Below are 19,863 nucleotides of genomic sequence, written 5' to 3'. Positions count from 1 at the left end.
CAACTTCTGGATTTTTTTTTTAGATCCTTTGAAGACAAGTAAATTTTTTAAAATCCACTACACAAAGAATTCCAATTTCACATTAAAAAGGGAAGTCATCACATTTCAGAGGAGTGCAGTCATCCCCACCTTCCAAGGACACTCTCTAAATTACATTAGCATCTGATCTGCTGCTAGGGACTTTCCTCCAGCTCATCCTCATATTACACATTTTCCATTCCCTTTTTTTATAATTCATTTTTTCTTCTGTGTCATATTGAGTGAATCAATATTAGAAAAAAACCTCTTTAATTGGATAGTAATACAGAATTACCCATAGGAGTTAGAGCCATCTTCACTTCTTTCTAAATGCGACCTAAGAGTTTTGAAACAAGCTTCCAACTTCAGAGATGACATTTCCACCATTCTCCTAAATGTGTGCATGTGACCCATTACCTGGGGTTAGCCAGCTTTAGGCCACCTATTTGCAGGCTTTTTCACCTGCAGGCAGCTCTGGATTCCTCTCTGCAATGCTGATTTACACCTCTTAATGCCAGACCTTTTTTAACTTATACATACGCAGAAATGCTCAGGGTGACACTTTCAAACACAGATACAGATTTCATATTTAGATAAAACCATGACTTGAAAATACGGACACAACCACAAAAACAGCTTAATGTTCATTATCAAAGACAAGCACTTAGCAAACTGTGACACCTCAACCTTGATCTTGCAAAGATCTTATAAAGGTTGATCACAAGGAAATAAAACCCCCAAACTGTTCTTGCTGGTCCCTTCTAGGTACAAAAGATGTGTTCAATACTGCTTAAGTGGTTTGTATGATAATCCCTCTCAAGCAGAACTTGAGGCCTTAGTGTTTGGAAGCCAGAAGCCCTCTTAGAGCCTCTGTATATCACAAGAAAATCATGCAGGAAAAAACAACAGTCTTAAGGCTATAAAAAGGCAGACTACACAAATACTGCTCTGTAATAACAAAAATCATGGGAGATCCACAGTTCATCTTGCAACAGTGAACATAATTACAAACCTAAATTTTGCATTTGAAACTAGGAGACAAATATTATAAAGCTCTCTATGCATATCTCATCTCTTTTTTCAACATTAGCCAAGCCTGCAGGCACTTAACAGTGTGATTCTTGATGTCATTGTAATTAAAGGCAATGCTCACAAGGCTGATAAGCATACCAGCTGTATATTAACCCTTATCTTAGCCAAACTGACAACTGCAAATGTGATATCTAATTGTAAAGAAAAGAACATTGGAATTTATTATGGATAACTGGCTTTTAAATCCCATAACCTTGAAAATAAGTAATTTTTACCCAGCCTACCGTCAAACTTCTTGTGCCGGGATACGAAAGTCGTGCGTACAAAGTGACTTGTCTCCTCCACTAAGTTTTCAAACTCCAGTTTGCTCTGTTGGCTTAACTTGTCCTCCATTTCTGAGGTGCAGCATGTATATTCCTGAGGGCAGATTCTCAAATGTTCCCCTGGAATCACAAGAAAAGAAGGAATTAGAAATATTTCAATATGGATAGAAATGTGCAAGAACCAAATATACATGATGGCTCTTCAGTTTGGGTGGGCTACCCAGGGAGCTCTTTAAGGCTTGATTTAAAGAGCTTGACAGGGAACATCTTGAATTTGTATCAACTACTTTGCTATAGTTGGGCTCCTCGCAGGGGAGAGGACACACATTTTGGAGAGTTGTTTTGATACTTCAAGAAGTAAAACTGTCTCACACCGGAAGTGTTCTCCCATGATGAAGAAGCCTTCCACGTTTACTAAAATACACTTAAAATTTGAAAAACAATTGCTTGTTTTCTGCTTGTATTCAAATTGCCTGGAGAAATACCTAGTGAGATTACCTGTTACAAGTCTTTGGAGCTATCAAAAACTGAAAACCAGAAATTATGCATTTGCTGTCAAAACCTGAAGAACAGAAATTATGCATTTCTGTAGACAGGTCCCACTTGCCCAAGCACACCAAAACATTCTTCCCTTCTCCCCTTTCCTTCCCTTCTGCTTAAGAGTATTTTAATGATTTTATTTGGGTGTCACATGTTTTCTGGGGCAGCATTTCTTGTCAGACTGAGCAAGTGCTCTGTTGAATAGGAGAAAGCAATGAAGAGTTTAATTAATGCTTATGTTATACGGAAATGCAATGTAAAAGGTAATGAAAGCCTCTTATTTAATTCAATAGATTTATCTCTTGAAGCACTCTGCCAGTTCTTCTGACAATATTGCTTTCTTCAGTACAATTTGCAAGTGGAAACCAATTCTTCAGCTCATGAAATTAAAATGGTCTGTTATTACATGAAATGTGAATTTCCAATTGACACTGTACTGAGGTTGTCAGAAACATTTAGCTTGGTTTGTACAAAGGCAGAAAATTCTACCATTTCCTCTTGAGAAATAAAGAGAATGATCTGCCTGTATGATTAAAGTTACTTGTAAGGCAATGAAAACATTTAGCTTTCTGTACACCGAATCCTGATTAAAAATCCCTCTGCAAATCTCTTAAAGGTGAAAATAAAATGATATACAAAGCCCAAGGGTTAAATAAATACTGGGGACCTGATTCTCATTTATATCGAGGCTCCTTTCTACCACTGCTGAGCCATAAAGAAGACTTAAATGCAATTTATACCTACTTTAAGGCTGCTTTTCACCTTTCTTATTATGGAGTGAGGAGAACCAGGCCCTAAGTTTTATGTTTCCCAGGGGTATAATACATTTAGCTGCTGCATCATTTTGAAGACAGCATCAAAAAGAGGTTTGCACATGCTTAGAATAAACACTGTCTTGAGTTTGCCCTCACCTTATTCCAATTTATGTTTCGGTTCTCGAATGAAGTCTTTTAATTTGAAATTTAGTCATTCCTAAATCCTGACTCCTCACCCCCATCTTAATTTGTTTTTTTCTGCAAGAGTTCATAATATATGAACTATACTGCCATAAGGTTTCTTTTAGCAGTCTCAAGACTTTTTAAAAGCTCACAGCTATATATCTTCAGAAAGGACCATTTCATTATTATCAGTTACTGTTTGGCAGTACTACCTACAAGTCCCTACAGTCATGTCTAAATCCACCATGATAAAAAACTTAGTATAAACCTGGGAAAAAAATATATCCCATGACCATCAAAATATTGTAAGGATTGCTTCCCATGTCTGCTACAACCTCCCACCACAAGAAATTAATTCCTCTCCATCCTCAAAGTCACACATCTAAGCCATAAACAACACATACAGGGACTGGTGAGCCAGCTGCTGTCAAACATAAAAGATAGCGGCAAACTAATGTTTGCCTTACCCTCTACATCTCTGTCACATTAAACTGCAACTATTCAACAGGTAAGGGAGGTATCATAATAAGAAACAATAAAGGTTATTTTAGTAACAGTAATGTGAGTTTTTATTAGATGTCAGAAAGACAAGTAAAGCTGAAATATTGTGTCATTAGAAGCAGTGCTGTGTCCTTGATTAAATAAAAAAATAACCCATAGATAATGTCTGCCCCTTTCCTCAATAAATCCAGGGTTTTTTCCTTATTGAAAATACCTACTTTCCCAGTTCCAGTCAGACTGGTAGTTTATGCTTTCTATTATGATAATGATCTCTTGTGCCATTGCAACCAAGAATTTTTATAAAATTCCATTTTCTTTCCTCTCTTCATCTGAAGTTCTTCTTTTTTTCTGCCTGGATCTGTTTGTTTTTCAGAACTGTCAGGCTGTAAACTGGACTAATGGTAATCATCAAGGCACTGTGCTTAGTAAGTAAGAGTCATGGGTCTAAATTTTTTTAAACATTGTATTATGCTGAGTATTATGACACATTAAATTCTATTGAACAGTCATTTTTGCAGCAATAGTAATTTTTTCTTTCTCTTATTTATTTAGAGTTTTAGTTTTGCTTTGCTACAAAAATTATTTCTCACTTTGCCTGCTACAAACTCATTCAGATTCCTACTGCATTGTTTTCTTATACATGTATTTTCATTAAGTTTCTTCCTTTTAATTCACTGGTTATTCCTTCATTCATGAGGCTCTTGACCACAGAAATCTGAAACTCACATTTATCAGAAACACTCACAACTTCTACATTATCTCATTGCCTTTTTCTCCCAACAATATGTCTTCCTAATCATCTGTATTAGCCACCCACCATCATCACAAAACCTTTGCTGTACAATAATGAACTTTTTTTTCAAAACACATTTCTAGTTCTTCTCTCCTCCCTGACCATATACTCCCTGCATTTCTGCAGAAAGAAATAAAAATGGAAATATTGTGCTACTTTTCATATTCTGTTTTGAGATCTTTGCTTCCTTCTCTTTCCTGCACTGGAGGATCAGGTCAGACTACAGATAAAGCAAAACAAAAAGCATTTTCCATTGGTCCACGCCAATGGAGTCTTTGGATGCCTAAGATGTTCAAATGTATTTTGTAAAAATGAAGCTTTTAGAAACTTTAGCTCATAAGTCCTGTAATGTTTATGCGGACCATGACTGGCTGCAGTTTCCAGGGGCTCACAACTTGGATAACATGTGTTTTCCTGGGAATCACAAATGGAAACCCTCTAACAAAGTAATTTCTGGATGCTTAATCTCATTTTGCTTTTTAAAAGTATGGTTCTGATTTTGTGCTTGTTCTTATCAAACCTCCAACTAATGTAAATTTGCCAGGTCATTAGTTCACTCCTTGTAAAAAAAAAAAAAAAAAAAAAAGACATAATTTTCTCAACACGAACCAGGGGCTTTGGGGTTTTTTTGGTTGGTTGGTTGGTTTTTAGGGGTTTTTTTGTGGTTTGTTTTGGTTTTCTTGTAGGTTTGAATATTTTTAATTAAGGGGTGTGAGCTTTATTTTGGATTTTTTTTCTTCTTTTGTGTAAATCTGTGACCTAACAGGCTGTTTGGATTGGAAATAACTCTTCAGGCTAATTAGATTGTGCTTCCTCTGATTTCTTGAATTGGATCATTTACCAGTTGCATTTTGTAAAACATTGTTCCATTACCATAGAAAGAGTTTAATCACTAATTTGTGTATTTACACACCTCAAGTATTTTGCAAAATGTGCTCACAACTAATGTACCAGTTCTTGCCCTGGGAAACTCCATATGGTCTAGGTTCTTACGCTAATTTTAGCAACGATTTTTACAGCACAAGTGCATTGGTTATAACTGACTAGTTTTTTCTTGTTGCAAATGGTGTCTCCCCAAACAAGTTGGACATGAGTGTAGTTACACTGCACCAGCATTCTGCCAGGCTGAACAGGTATTAACTCAATATTCCCAGTGACCTACCACAACTCTTCTAACCACCACTTCCAGCTGAAGATGCTGACCTACATATCTCTCCTCATGTGGCTTATGTTATATAAATCAAATCAATTGCCTACTACAAATTCAGCTACCAGTATTCAATTCCAGTTTTATTACAGCTGTAATCTCACACCTGCCTTCACATGATCCAAATTGGCAAGTTTTGCAGTTGAATTTGGCAATCCTGCTAGCATGCTGCTTTGAAGTGTGATAAAGCAATTTATAAAGCACTTGTTTTATATTCAGATGTATTGCTGTTTGGTGTCCTTAAAACATGCTACAAAACTCAGAAGTCTTTAAAAAATCACAACTTACAGCTCTCAAGCTGAATAAATGCTTTTACTGTGTATCAAAATGCCTGAACTGATCTGAGCATGGTAACTACCTGCAGGAGATACAGTGTAAAGGATCGGAAAACCCTACGGAATATAACATTACCCTTAACAATTTAACCGCCAGATTTCCTGAATACCTGATGCAAGCATTGGTTACATTATTAGAAATGGAAATATTATCACATAACATATTTAACATCAGGCAGAATTTTTTATGGGCCATGTTGCAAGTTTAGCAATTTTGGAAGCAATTCTTTCTCAGGCAGTCAAAATTTTATAGTTTCTATCCCAATCACAAATTTAAAACCCTGATATTGTTCTGTTCACAGAATGATAGGGCTAACTGTATGACTGGGGAAAATAGAAACACAGTCACCACCCTGCTTCACAAATCCAGCAATGAATAAAAATTAATTAATACAAGGGGTAAATTAAAGATGTGCATTCAAACTTGATTACCTTGTATACATCAACAGAGCCTAAAAGAAGGGAAGATAGCTCTGCATTCTTCATCTTGCAGGTTAGGTTAATGTGATTTGGCTTTGTCATTTGCTGTGCTCTTTAAAATTAGAAATACTTGCTTCAGACCTACTCATATTCAGCCACTTGTGGAGAAAGGAGTGGAATTTATTAACAGTATGAACTTTAACAAAGACAAGTATCAAGTCCTGCACCTGGAACAGAATAGCCAAAGAGCCCAGTACATGTTGACCCCTGTGTGGCTGGGGAGCTGCCTTGCTGAAAAGGATGGGGGCTCCTGGTGGACACCAAGCCAACATGAGTCAACAGTACCCTGAAGCAGCAGAACTAAATCTGATATGGGTTGCATCCCCAGGGGCATTACTAGCAGAGGTACAGACATGATCATCCCACTATACTCTGTGCTTGTCAGGCTGCACCTGCAGCACTGTGCTCCATTCTGGTCCCCACAATTCAAGGAAGCTGCAGACAGAGTGGAGAGGGTCCAAAGGAGCATCATGACGATGCTCAAAAGACTGGAGAACATGCCATGTAAGAAAAAATTGAGAGAGTCAGGTTTTTTCCCCTGGAAAAAGACAAGGCTCAGGAGGGAACCAATCACAATATTACAGTACTTAAAGGGCAGGTACAAAGAGGATGAAGGCTCTCTCTTCACAAGGAGCCACATGGACAAGAAAAGGGGCAAAAAATACAAACTGGATGAGTAGAAGTTTCATCTCGGCATAAGGAAGAAATTTCTTAAAGTGAGAACAATCAGTCACTGGAACAACCTCCCCAGGGACATGGTGGATGCCTCACTGCTGGGGGTTTTCAAGATTTGACTGGGCAGAGTGTAAGTTAACCCCATCTGGGCTCCCTTTCCCACAGTGCCTGAGACCAGATGATCTGTCAGCATTCCTTTCAAAGTACTTCACAACTTCCTACCTCTCATAATTATAAAGGACTGGAACCACTTGACTTTTGTTTCTAAACTAACATTTTAGACCCAATTATCTGTATTTTCTGTTATTTTAAAAGATTATTTAAAAACCGTGATGAATAGAGTTAAAAGAAAAACTTCATTGAACTTTAACCCTTGCCCACGGTTCTGAGATTTGGATCATTTTCAGTATCAGTGATGATATTTCTGAATATCATTGAAGTTTTTGAAGTTTCCAATTTAAGTTCTCTGGTGAAATCAGGAGCATGGGAAACTCTTAATGATCACATTATTAATTTTCTATTAGAGAAAACTATTATTCTCCAATACACTTACACCATTCTGTCACACAACTTCTAAGAGAAAACAATGCTGTAGAAGAATTTGACTAACAATCATCTTTAATTTTAAAAAAAGCCCAAGCACCATTATCATGTTTTCTCCATTAACTTCTTTAGCAGTTAAAAATAAATTAGAAACATGAGTTTTAGCATTTCAGGCAATATTCAAATAGTGAAAATTAAAATATCATTTTGTTGGACAAAACCCTGTTCTCTAACCCAAAAGTCCTAAGGCTCCTTCTGACTTTGTAATTATCATCTCTGTGGGGTATAACAGCCCTGCAAAACTGCACCTGACATTCAATTCACAGATTGAACTTTCCTACTCAAACTAAAAGGAAACAGATGATGTTTTAAATTAATTCCATTGTAATATTGGCCTGACAAGCGATGACAGGAGCAATATTTGCACAGAAAATGACAGCTGGAGGAAGGGAGGGAAACCTGTCTGTAACACACAGATCGTGCCATCAGACATAGCTCTCCTAATTTTAATCAAAGGAATATTGGACTTGAAAACCTTTTGTGTCTGGTGGACTCCAATAAATCTGTGCAACTACCCCAAGAAAGAAACTGACTCATTTGTTTGCCTCGACTCAAATCATTTTTGCTCAGATTCCTTTTGTTCCTTGAATTCTTTGAGGTCAATTAAAAAATGAATGCCTTCCAAAGGGACTGATAATTAGTTAACAGTCTCTTCATTACAGGTCCCACAGGGAACATTCATTTACAAGAAGCCCTGACCCTGTTGTCCTTGGGAAGATTTCAGTAATAAGTTACCGAAGCCAAGGCCAAGGCAAACTTGTTCAGACTAAGACTATAACAGATGCTAAAGAAAGAACTGAAGTCCCTCGAGTATTCCTAACTAAACTACTAGAAGCAGTACCACTACTCCAATGCTCAGGATCATTTTATTTTCCAAGCATACACAGTCAGACAAATTGTTTTTTGATAGCACAGTTTGTGAGAAGAATCTTTAGTTACCTCTTGTAGAGTGTATTACTGGCTTTATGCTCAGTGCCTTGTGGAAAGCAAACGGCAAGGCTGTGATTCAGAACTGATAGTTTCATCATCTCACTGGCTACATGGCTGCAATTTTCTGATTTCAAAGCATGCTCCCACCTGGGAACAAGCAGCCAACGTCCCCTCCCCCTCAATTGATTTTTGCTGTTTATTATGTCCCCTACTATAATAGCAGAAATATCTTATATAGCATTATAGTGAGAAGTAGAATACAAGCAGCACATTGCTTTACCATGACCATAAAACACAATGCAAGGCAGGCTTTAAATTTAATCCACCCTCAGAACAATTTTATGATTAAGATAGCAGGATGAGATTGTACACATTCATGTATTTATAAAGATTCTAATCAGCATTCTTCAATTCAAGTAAAACAGAAATCCAAAGATGTGATTGCAGCACATGGCATATCAGAGACAGATTTACACCACTTAGGTCATACACCCACAGAAATACTTCTGATATACCCACTGAATGTTGCAGTAGGAGAGAGTGGTGGATTTAGTTTCCTGGGACTAACTGGGTATGCTGTAGTGCCCAAACCAGTCCTTAAGATAGTTATACCATTACTAATATACATACATCAAAGGTTAAAGCTGAATGAGATAGAGTCATGCTGTTTGGTTGCACTGTCAAGTGTATTTTAAAGCTGTGCAGATCCCTTGCTAATCACTGTACTGTCATGCATAAAATCCATGTTTCTGAAATACGAAACTTAACAACTGTTTAAGAGTCATTTAAGACTCATTACTCAAAATGCTCTCCTCTTATTCACATGGCTTCAACCAGCCCAAGAAAACCTTTTTGTGCTACCATTAAACAGATTAATCTACATTTCTGTCTTCTGATTAATAATAGCATGCTTTCCTGCAATGCCAGTCACAGAAACAGCTCACAAAGACAAACATGATAAATGTTGAGTTGGTCGTAAGTTCATAGGCTGTAATGGATACGTCAGTGGTAAGACTTTGGTGCTACTGCCATAAACTCTTTATTGAAATATTTTTCAGCCTAATCTCTTTCTTAGTTCCTTCAGGAAAAAGGGAGTACAAAAAGGGAGGCTACAATTTATAAAGATCTGAGAATCATGTTCTCATACTGACTCAAGGTCTACCCATGAAATTTCAAGGCCAGAAATGCTGGCACTTGTCCTTTAATTTCTGTTTGGAACCAACCACTGTGAAAAGCAAAATGCCTCTGCCAGCTCCTAAGTATTAACCTTACTGTGACACAAGTTGTAAGGCAAAAAGCTAAGCACTTTCTCCAAGTTTGTGTATCTTTGACTTTATAAGGGAGGAGGAAAACATTTTTTTTTTTTTTCCCCAGAGAAGCATGCTAAGAATACGTCAACAAGTGTAAAGCCCAGAGAAATCACTCAATGCAAGAGAGGCCAAATGCTGCAAAAAATAATGTCCTGTTACCCCCATGCAGGAGTTCTGTGGTCTGCGAGCCAAGTTTTTTTGTCTCGGGCTTGGTTCTGCAGATCCAGTTGCTGCTACAATGTGAGAAAGTCCACGCTAAATCCAAATAAGATACTGGAAGCAAAGCACAGACAGAACTGTGGGAGATTCAAGAAGAGAACTACTGACATGGGAAGGTATAAAACCCTACAGGAAAAAAACGTGACAAACTGGAGTGTGGCAATGAAGCAACAAGGAAAATCAGCTCATTCCCGACCTAAATGATGACTGTATGAACACCTGAGAATTATCAGGTGACTTATCACTGATGGTAATCAATCTATTGCTTAGCCTCATAGCTCACTGGTTGTAGTTGGACATGCTCTGCTGTGACTCGGGGAGCCTTGACTCCCAGGGGTCGCGGAAAAACTTCCCCAGCTGCTCTTGATCAGCCAAGTGGAAGAAGATACCACACTAGTGGGTGCCTTTTTCTGCAAGTGGCATCTTCCTCAGGTGAGAGAGTCTCAGAACTACAGAAACAAGTATTTAGGTCTTTCCTAAAGGTGCAGAAGAGAATGTTCTATGACTTCCCACAGTAAATTGTATGCAAGTAAGGAACTCAGACCTTTTTCTGCCCACTCTGATGAATCAACACTGCTGAAATGACTCTTCTTCAGTAACAGGCGATACCAGCTGACCCAGGAGGAAGAAGCAGAGTACAGATATCCCCTGAGAATGTGCCAGAGGAAAGTCCTCTCATGCAATTTTTTTTTCTATTGACTGACTACTTTTAGACTGTTTTGATTCACTTATGAGACAAATATAACTTCACAAACGGAAAATACCCATGTGTTAAAGTATGTATAAAAATACCCTGAACTACAAATCTTCTAATTATCAATATGAAAAAAAGGTTTCTCTGTGGATATTGTCAACTATATCATGCAAACAGAAATCCTGTATTATTAAAACCAAGGATAGGCAAGCTTTTGATGGATATGCAAGAAATTCTGAAACATTTTCAATAAATTGTATTTCCTTAGTGATCTCAGGGCTCAGCAGTGAGGACTGACATTCTTGAAATCCTGTTCATTACTGCTTTCAGATTCTCAGTTTCAATAATCAGCTGTCACAACTTGTAGAGCCTGGCCTAGGGTGTCCAGGTCCTCCCAGCTTTGAGACAAGCTGGACTCATGGGCATCCTCTGAAGAGGGAGGCAGCTGGTGTGTGTGCCTAAAGCTGCCTGTGGGGGGGTGGGACTGAAGGTCATTCAGAACAGTGCTGTCACTCTTCAGCAGAAGTTGGAAAGTTTTGAAGGGTTCCTGAGCACAGACTAGATGCTTTTTTTCCTGTTACAGGCCCAGTGCTTTCTCAGAGCTTGCCAATTTTGATAACCTCTAAAGTTTCCACATTACAGGAGGTAGAAGTTCTCTTAGCTACTGGTTCAGGTCAAGTTCTCAAGTTTCTGTCCCTTTCCATGTGTATCCAAAGGCTATAGCTAAGTCCCTCCACATAAAGGAGTTAGCAACTGATACATATGGTGAGAGGAGCTTGCACCCATGTTTCACAGGGAAATCCCCTTTTAGGCAATGAATCTGTGAGCAAACTAGTTGAAGGAAGCAAAAAGAGACAGGGTGGGACCTCAAAATTTTGGGTGAGGGCTTCAGCTTATTTCTTAGCCCATATTCAAACAAAGGTCCTGACTGGAAGGATTTGTTGCTTTGCTTGGCTTTAGGATCTCTCTGCTCTGGACTGGGATCTGGACAGGCTGGATCAATAGGCTGGGGTCAAAGGTATGAGGGTTCAACAGGGCCAACTGCTGGGTCCTGCACTTGGGTCCCAAAAACCTCACTCATTGCTATAGGCTGGGGTCAAAGGTATGAGAGTTCAACAGGGCCAACTGCTGGGTCCTGCACTTGGGTCCCAAAAACCTCACTCATTGCTACAGGCTGGGGGAAGAGTGGCCAAAGAGCTGCCTATTGGAAAAGGACCTGTGGGTGCTGGTCGACAGTTGGATGAACATGAGCCAGTGTGTGGCCAGGTGGCCAAGAAGGCCAGTGGCATCCTGGCCTGTATCAGTAACAGTGTGGCCAGCAGGACCAAGGCAATGCTTGTCTCCCTGTACTCAGCACTGGTGAGACCTCACTTCAGGTTCTGTGTTCAGTTTTGGGCCCCTCACTGCAAGAAAGGCATTGAGGTGCTGGAGAGTGTCCAGAGAAGGGCAACAGCGCTGATGAAGGGTCTGGAGCACAAGTCCTGTAAGGAGCAGCTGAGGGAGCTGGGGTTGTTTAGCCTGGAAAAAAAGAAGCTCAGGGGAGACCTTATGACTCTCTACAACCACCTGAAGGAAGGGTGTAAAAAGGTGGAGATTGGTGTCTTCTCCCAGGTAACAAGTGACAGGACAAGAGGAAATGGCCTCGAGTTGTGCCACAGTAACTTTAGACTGGATATTAGGAAAAATTTCTTCATGGAAAGGGTTGTCAAGCTGTGTTTCCAGACTGCCCAGGGAAATGCTAGAGTCGCCATCCCTGGGATATTTAAAAGATGTGCAGATGTGGCTCTTAGAGACGTGGCTTAGTGGTGGGCTTGGCAGTGCTGAGTTATCAGTTGGTCCCCCTTCATGGTCTTTTCCAACATGATGATTCTGTAATTCTAGCAATGAATTAGAGAAGGGTACTTCAGAGGTACTGGCAGAGCAGGCATGACATCGTCCTTGACTTTAAGTGGTTTCCCAGCTTGAAGGAGGATGCAGGGCAGGTGCGTCCTGCACTGCTGATGCCAAAAGCTTGGGAATGCAGGCAGTCCTGCAGTGTAATAGAAAAACCTGCTTACAGTGTCATGGTGGTTTTTTAATCAATATTTTCCAACAGTACACCTTTTACTCTGAAAAAACGTTTAGTTCACTCTAATTAACAGAAAGTATGCTTCCATAATATCATCCAGCCACAGTAATCATTGCCAAAAGGAAAAAGAAAGCTTTTCAGAGGATAGTAGCTTAGCCACAACAATTTCGCTTTTCCACTATTCCCAGTAGTGTTTGAGATCTATCTATCATCAGCCCTACAGAAGCGGCTTTTTTGTTTTTTGCTCATGTGGGACTTTTGGTTTTGGTTTGGATTTTTTTCTGCATTTAGACACAAAACGAGTCTGAACAATTTCTTTTTAGCTTTTTTATTATTGTACTTTCGTCAACACCCTCTATGGGCTGTGATACTTGGTAAGGGTCAGGGTCTTCAAAATCAATAACTGAATGTTTCTTGCTCTTCAGATGTTTTAATGTTTAAGGTTTGACCTTTATAATTAAAGATCAGCTTGAAAGGAAATCTGTATCTGTGTCTGAAGTCTTCTCTTATGTAATCACATTTTTGAATGGACATTTTTGACTGTGTAAATTAAAAGGCTTCTGCGTACTTTTATAGACTTAATCAAAGCATTTAAACATAGAAGAATAAAGTAATAAGCTATACTTGTTCTATCAGTCCTTTAGAGAATTACTTTTACCTTCTTAATATACCTTTTTTTGGGCCCATTTCCCAGTACAATCACAGCTTTTAACAGGCAGCTTACAGCAGTGACCAACCTCCCATTAATTTGCATTTTTTTTACAAGCCACAATTTAAAAAAAAAACCTCCTGAAAAAATGACCAGACTTTTTAAAAAAAATTATTTATTGAAAGAGCATCATCTTCAGGGTTTGATAGGTACCATATTTTCCTTGAAGAAGCTTAATAATTCTTCCTCATTATGATTAAATGGGCTATTTCCTATAAAGAATACTAGGCACTCTTTGGTACTATTTATTCTGAGTACTTTGGCTGACATAACATGGACAGATACTATCCAAAGTGAGTACTTGTCTCGTGGAGAAAACTCTTTGCAGAGCTAGATCAGATTGAGCCAGAAAGTTGGCAAAGAGTATGTCAAAATAATTTGTGCTTTCTGCCTTTAGTATAAACAAGACTCTAAGGCATCTGTCTATATTCAGATCACCTTGAGTACATTCCTGTATTGGTTCCTTTTCTTAGAAACTACTCAGAATAAAGCATTCCCTGGCCTCTGCTGCACGGATTGAGCCATTAAGGTATCACAGTAATGACAGGCAAAAATGTAAGGAAGTCTCTGGGCATGTCTGTATGAACCTCAAACAACTGCTTACCTTATCCCAAAAACTGCTAAAAAACAACTATAAAATTCATAAAACCATGCAAGCCAGCACTGCAGATGTAGATATGATGCTTCCGGGTTTTATTATTATCTATGAAGGTGTAAATGTAAGCATTTCTCATTCCCTATGGAATGGACTATTGCCTTCCCTGGGTGCCTTGGGTGAAACAGTTTGAATGTACCTTCCTTTACTCCCTCCCTCCCCTCTCCTCCTCCTTGGAGAGAACCCTGTGGCCCTGCCAAGGGACTCTGTGGTTGTGCTGCTCCCTCTGACCCGATGGAGAAGTGCCATCTGAGCAAAAGTGGTGCTCATTTAAACCCATAATGGGGAGTAACTGTGATTATCTACAGAAATCTCTGCAAACAGCAAGAATAAATTTGTAAAATAAAAGATAAGTCAACATGCACATAATTCCAATATGAATTATGTATACTTAGGAAAGAATAATATTTTGGGATTTTTTTTTTTCTATAAACTATGAACTATATTTCAACCCTGGGCTCAACAGCAGCAGTAGTAAGTATATTACAGCACTTTCTGGTGCTCTGTTGGACTAATGTATGCCTAAAATCTTGGGCCCGGAATATTTTGCTTTTTTTCACCTTGGCAAAAATCCTTGTAAAGAAGAAAATAGTTCTAGTCAATACCCTTTTCTTTAAATATTAGTTACTAGTAATTTCTAAAGTCTATAAAGTCGACATTTTCAGCAATAGTATTGACTTTTACTGTCCTTACAATTATTTAAAATAGAAAATGTCATAATAAAATTCACATTATCCTTTTCCTTATCACTGTCTTTATTGATTATCAAAAGTAAGTAATATATATTTTATTTTCCTTGTATATCACAAATGGAGTTATAAAAGATGACTGACAAGTTTCAGTTAAGGGATACATCTAGTAAACTATACGTGGAAAAGCATTAAATTCTCTTTCCCAGCCTTCCCAGAGTAACTGTCGGCAAGTAAAGGTAATGTCTGCAATTACCAAGGAGAAAAAAAAAAAAAAAGCTATGTGGTAAAATGTGCAAAGCATCTAAAAGAAGATCTCCACTCACTGTCATTTCTACATGTGTTTTAAGTTACTGCACAACTGTGTCACAATTCTTGAGTGTCAACCTGCAAAGCCTCTCTCTTTCCTGGTTTGATTCATGAGCAATAAGGAGAACCAGGAGATGGAACTTTGCTCTGAGGTGGTGATTTACACAATCAAAGTGGAAATGGTATGGACAAATTATGAGCATTTGCACAACACTGTGCATGAAATTAAAAGCACAGAGTGAAAAAAAAATTTTTTTCTTCTTGTGAAACTGTTGAAAGCCATACTCAGAAAAACTGGAGTGGTTTGGCTGCTTCTGCAACAAAAAGTATCAAGATTGGTCTTCTTACAGAGGGTTTATGAGATAATGCAACAAATCACATTCTGCAAAAGAAGTCATCAGCAAACAAGTCAGAATGGTTTATGAAAAAGTCATATACAAAATATACACACCTGCCAGTAAATAACCTCTTCACTGAGCTGGCACTTTTCTAAATTACAAATTAGGGATTCATGACCCTAATAAATACAATATACTACCGGTTGACAGCTTTCACAGCATTTTATGTTTCTGAAGGAGATTTATAGGTTTATAATGAGGAACAATATAATGCAGGTGCTATTAACTTCACTAAAAGCTATGTGCAAAAAGGGAAAAGCAAATCTTTCACATCTTGATTGAACAGAAAATATCAAAGCATTCTGTTAAAATTTTTTCTTGTGTACTGTTTTCTAAGAAAAAATGTCCCTATTTCAAGGCGATTTCTAAGCAGTGTAATTAATGTGGTGCAGTTCACAAATTGCCTAATGAGTACTGTGTTTAATGAATATTCTCTTAAAGTTTATGGGTATTTTCTACATCCATTCAGCGACAGCAGTTGCTGAACTGCAACAGTAGTTTTTAGCACTTGTTGCAGATGTTTCCAACCATTTTCTGCCAAATGCAAATTCAACTACTTGAGTGATTGAATTATCAATGCCAATCTTAGCTGATACTACTGTTAAAAGATTAATGTCCTAAAGGGAGAATCAGATTACTACTTGCATTCTTTTAATATCACTTTAGGAACATTCTAAATCCCCTTCCACAGAACAGAATGCTTTTTAAAAACAATATGGCACGTTTAAATAGATTTAGCCCTCCTCACAATATGGTTGCAAAGTATCAAGAGCTGTGGTGGGTTGACACTGGCTGGATGACAGACACACACCAAAGCTTCTCTATCACTCCTCTCCCCAAGCAGACAGGGAGAGTTTATGAGTTAAGGACAGGACTCACTGATTGCCAGGATGGGCAAAACAGAGTCAGCTTGGGGATGTTAACTGAATTTATTGCTAACAAAATCAGAGCAGTTAATGAGAAGTAAAATATATCTTAAAAACACCTTCCCCTAACCTCTCCCTCCTTCCCAGCTCTACCTCCTCCCCCCAGCAGTGCAACGAGATGGGTCCAGAGATCCCTGCCAGGACCCTGCTCCAGTGCAGGCCTCCCACAGGTTCACAACCCTCTTTTGGGCAGCCATGGGCATCTTTTAGGCATCCAGTGTGAGTCTCCTCCACGGTGAGAGGTGGATCTCTGTATCCCCATGGACCTCCATGGGCTGCAGAGACACAGCTTCTTCACCATGGTCTGTACCACGGGCTGCAGGGGAATCTCAGCTCTGGCACCTGGAGCACCTCCTGCCCCTTCTTCTGCACTGACCTTGGTGTCTGCAGAGCTGTTCCTCTCACATGTTCTCACTCCACTCTTCTCTGGCTCAATTACATCTGCACAGTAACTTTTTTCCCCCTTCCTTAACATGTTACCACAGAGGTGCTACCACCATTCCTGATTGGCCCAGCCTTGGCCAGCGGCACATCTGTCCTGGAGCCAGCTGGCATTGGGTCTGCCAGACATGGGAGAAGCTTCTGGCAGCTTCTCACAGAAGCCACCCCTGTAGCATCCCTGCTACCAAAACCTGGCCATGCAAACACAACACAAAAGTTAAATTCTATCTTAATGAGGTTATCATAAAATATTAATGCTGGATAGTCTCAGACCAAGTTCTAAAACTACACAAAAGCTAATTAAAAACAAGTCACAAAACAGCCATCTAGGCTACCCCTTGCTGTCATTTAATAATTCACTATTATCTGACAACTCATAAAGTAACTACCACAAGATAACATTACTTCCTAAAAAATGAAAGCTACCCACAACATCCAACATAAACTCTTAAATGATGATCATGATGATGATGATGATGACAGTGATAAATTCAGCAATTACTTCTACATCTGAAAGTACCACCAAACTCTGTGGTGACTTACACACCTGAAGTCCCTCATCCATAAAAACTGTCAGCATTAAAATTCATTAGGACAAGCTGCTGGAGAACATATTTTTAATTGATATTTGGGGTTTAAATTTATAACTGAATTATTACTGATCAGTTATTGATTAATGAATTATTTATTTTCCTTTTATACAGCTCCAAAAATACAGGACAATTTGGGGATGATCATGAGCTCCACACTCGTGATTTGAACAAACAGGATCTAAAATGAATCAAACATGCTGGCTTATAGTTAAAGTTGCATTTGGTACACAATGAAGTAGTATGATTCATGTATCAAATGATTATAGTCCTTGATTCAACCTTTCCTTATTATAACCTATAAATGTGAGACTACTTACTCATAATCAGATGGTAAATTCAGCTAAGACAACCTTAAGGTATCAATATCTAAGATATCTAAGAAAACAGCAAATTAAGTACCTTCACTGTCATCTTTATTCAAGTGATACTTAAGACAAACTTCCAGAGCAAGAAACTGGAAATCCTGTGTGATCAGCTTCCTGCTGAAGTTCCTATAACAATCTGAAACTATTATTATTGTTGCTACTAACATAAAATTGTGTTTAAAAGATTTTAAAAAATGGTAATCATATAATAATAAAGAATTAGGCACATATGCTAGTGACAGAATCTTACAAGGTCCCACAATAATTCTAAGTTGATTTGCAATATATTAGACCTATGAAGATGAAGTAAGTAATACAAAAATAGGTTTAAAGCTTTAACCAATCTGTCTCTTCAGGAATGAATTCCAGAGTGAAGATATGAACTGAGCTCCCTGCATTTTTAAAGGTAGATGCTGCATACTTCATGTCAAGCTGCAGATCTGTGAGTACAGACTGCAAAGAGAAGCAGCAGGCAGTGATTTAATGCTAATTTGATGCATCATTCAGAGTCGAGACGGCATCTAAGACTTGTTTGACAAGATACACTCAAAATACAAAATGATCAAACTGAAATTGTGTCAGTTATTTTATGAGCAAATCAGGTCTCTGAATGTTGCAGAATTTCCTTTACAAGGGGCTGTATCATCAGAACAGATTAATTAGATAAAAGTAGAAGTACTACAGGGAACGACATCCACACTCGTGAAAGTGGGATGGATCAAAGAAATACAACGGAATCATGACATCCCTGAGTGACTACATCTTACTTTATTAAATGTTCCTGTAGCATGGCATGATCATTTTTGCACTTTATTTCTGCTGCTCAGAACTGAACAAAGTTCAAACATTTTTTTTCACAGAGTCAAGATAATATAATCTTCAGTTCTGATATGCCTAAATTGCCCTTTTCCAAGCTTGAATGACCCCACAACCCTCAAAACAAAAATGCAGTCAAACTTGTCATACTTTCTTTACTTATCCACTTACTCAATGCATAAGTTTCCATAACTATGAGGCTCACTTGTGACCCAGGATTGGACTGCAACCCTTAGATTGTCTCAGTTTGATTTTGGATGGTGTAATTAAATTGTCAAACAAAGATCTAGTGCTTTTGAAATACGAGAAGGAAATGGGGACTGAAAGAAAGGGAAATGAAAAGAGAGAGACATTCAAAGTGTATTAATAATGAGGGTATAAATAATGTAACATTTGTCCAGAAAGAACCATATCATTGCTTTTTTAGTTTTCATAAGCTCTCAACTAAAACAGAATATAAAAGCAAATCACACTAATTATTTAGACAGAACAAAACCTCACATTATTTCAGATACTTTGAATGGAAATAATGTCACCTGAAAAAAAGCACCAGTTATGCCACAGCGTTACCCTAGTACAGGACCACAGGAGAATGAAGGTTAAGGAATATGAAGTGTGGGATCAAGTAGGCAGCTTCTGCTCCAAAAGAGGTAATGTAAGTATGAGCTTGACTATGCCACATACTTTGGGGGTACAGATCAGCCCCTCTGGTTAGCAGTTTTCTCGTTAAGCCAGGCAGGCAAGCAGAAAACCTCTCCAGGTCTTCTACATCTTCCTGATTCAGACCTGGTTCTTAAGAAACTACGTAAGGCTGAATGGTTTGGATCTTAAAGAAGCTTTTTACGGTTGGAGATCTCCAGGAAGCGACAGTTGTCCCTCCTGCAGGTTCACTCTGTAACACCCACACCCACACCCAAAAACACACTGTAGCTGGTAGCTACGCTTTCAAGATTTTGCCCAGTGTTGCACAGCTTTGCTGTGAATGCAACACACTGGGATTTTTCCACAGAACCCTTGCTTCTACAGCAACTTTGAAGAGGTTATGTCAATTAGCATTTTTTTTTCATGCCAAAACCCAGCCAAAACAGGATAACAGAAAGCTTGTATAGCTGCATACGGGTGACAAACCAGACATATGGAGTGTGAAAAAGAGAAGTGAAATCATTGAAGAAGAGCTAGCAGATAACTCCTCAAACAAAATTTAGCCTTTTTTTTGAAACAATGAAAAGTAAAAAGTGTGGGGATATTTTTCTAGATGTAATCTGTAGCATCCCAGATTTCTATAATTCATTTAAA

The 19,863-nt window shown here is 38.5% G+C and overlaps 1 protein-coding gene across 1 annotated transcript in view; it reads right to left on the bottom strand.

Moving 5' to 3' along the window:
• GPC6 (glypican 6) overlaps positions 1-19,863 on the bottom strand; it is a 760,779-nt gene that overhangs the window by 534,235 nt on the left and 206,681 nt on the right. The window contains exon 2 of the mRNA XM_039555644.1: positions 1,335-1,493. Coding sequence (XP_039411578.1) covers positions 1,335-1,493 — 159 coding nt within the window. The remainder of the gene's footprint in view (positions 1-1,334; positions 1,494-19,863) is intronic.

This window comes from Corvus cornix, chromosome 1 (genome assembly GCF_000738735.6).
Source record: "Corvus cornix cornix isolate S_Up_H32 chromosome 1, ASM73873v5, whole genome shotgun sequence".
In the NCBI taxonomy this organism is placed as follows: domain Eukaryota; kingdom Metazoa; phylum Chordata; class Aves; order Passeriformes; family Corvidae; genus Corvus; species Corvus cornix.
Note: the sequence above shows the minus strand (reverse complement) of the source record. Positions and strands in the feature narration are given on the sequence as shown.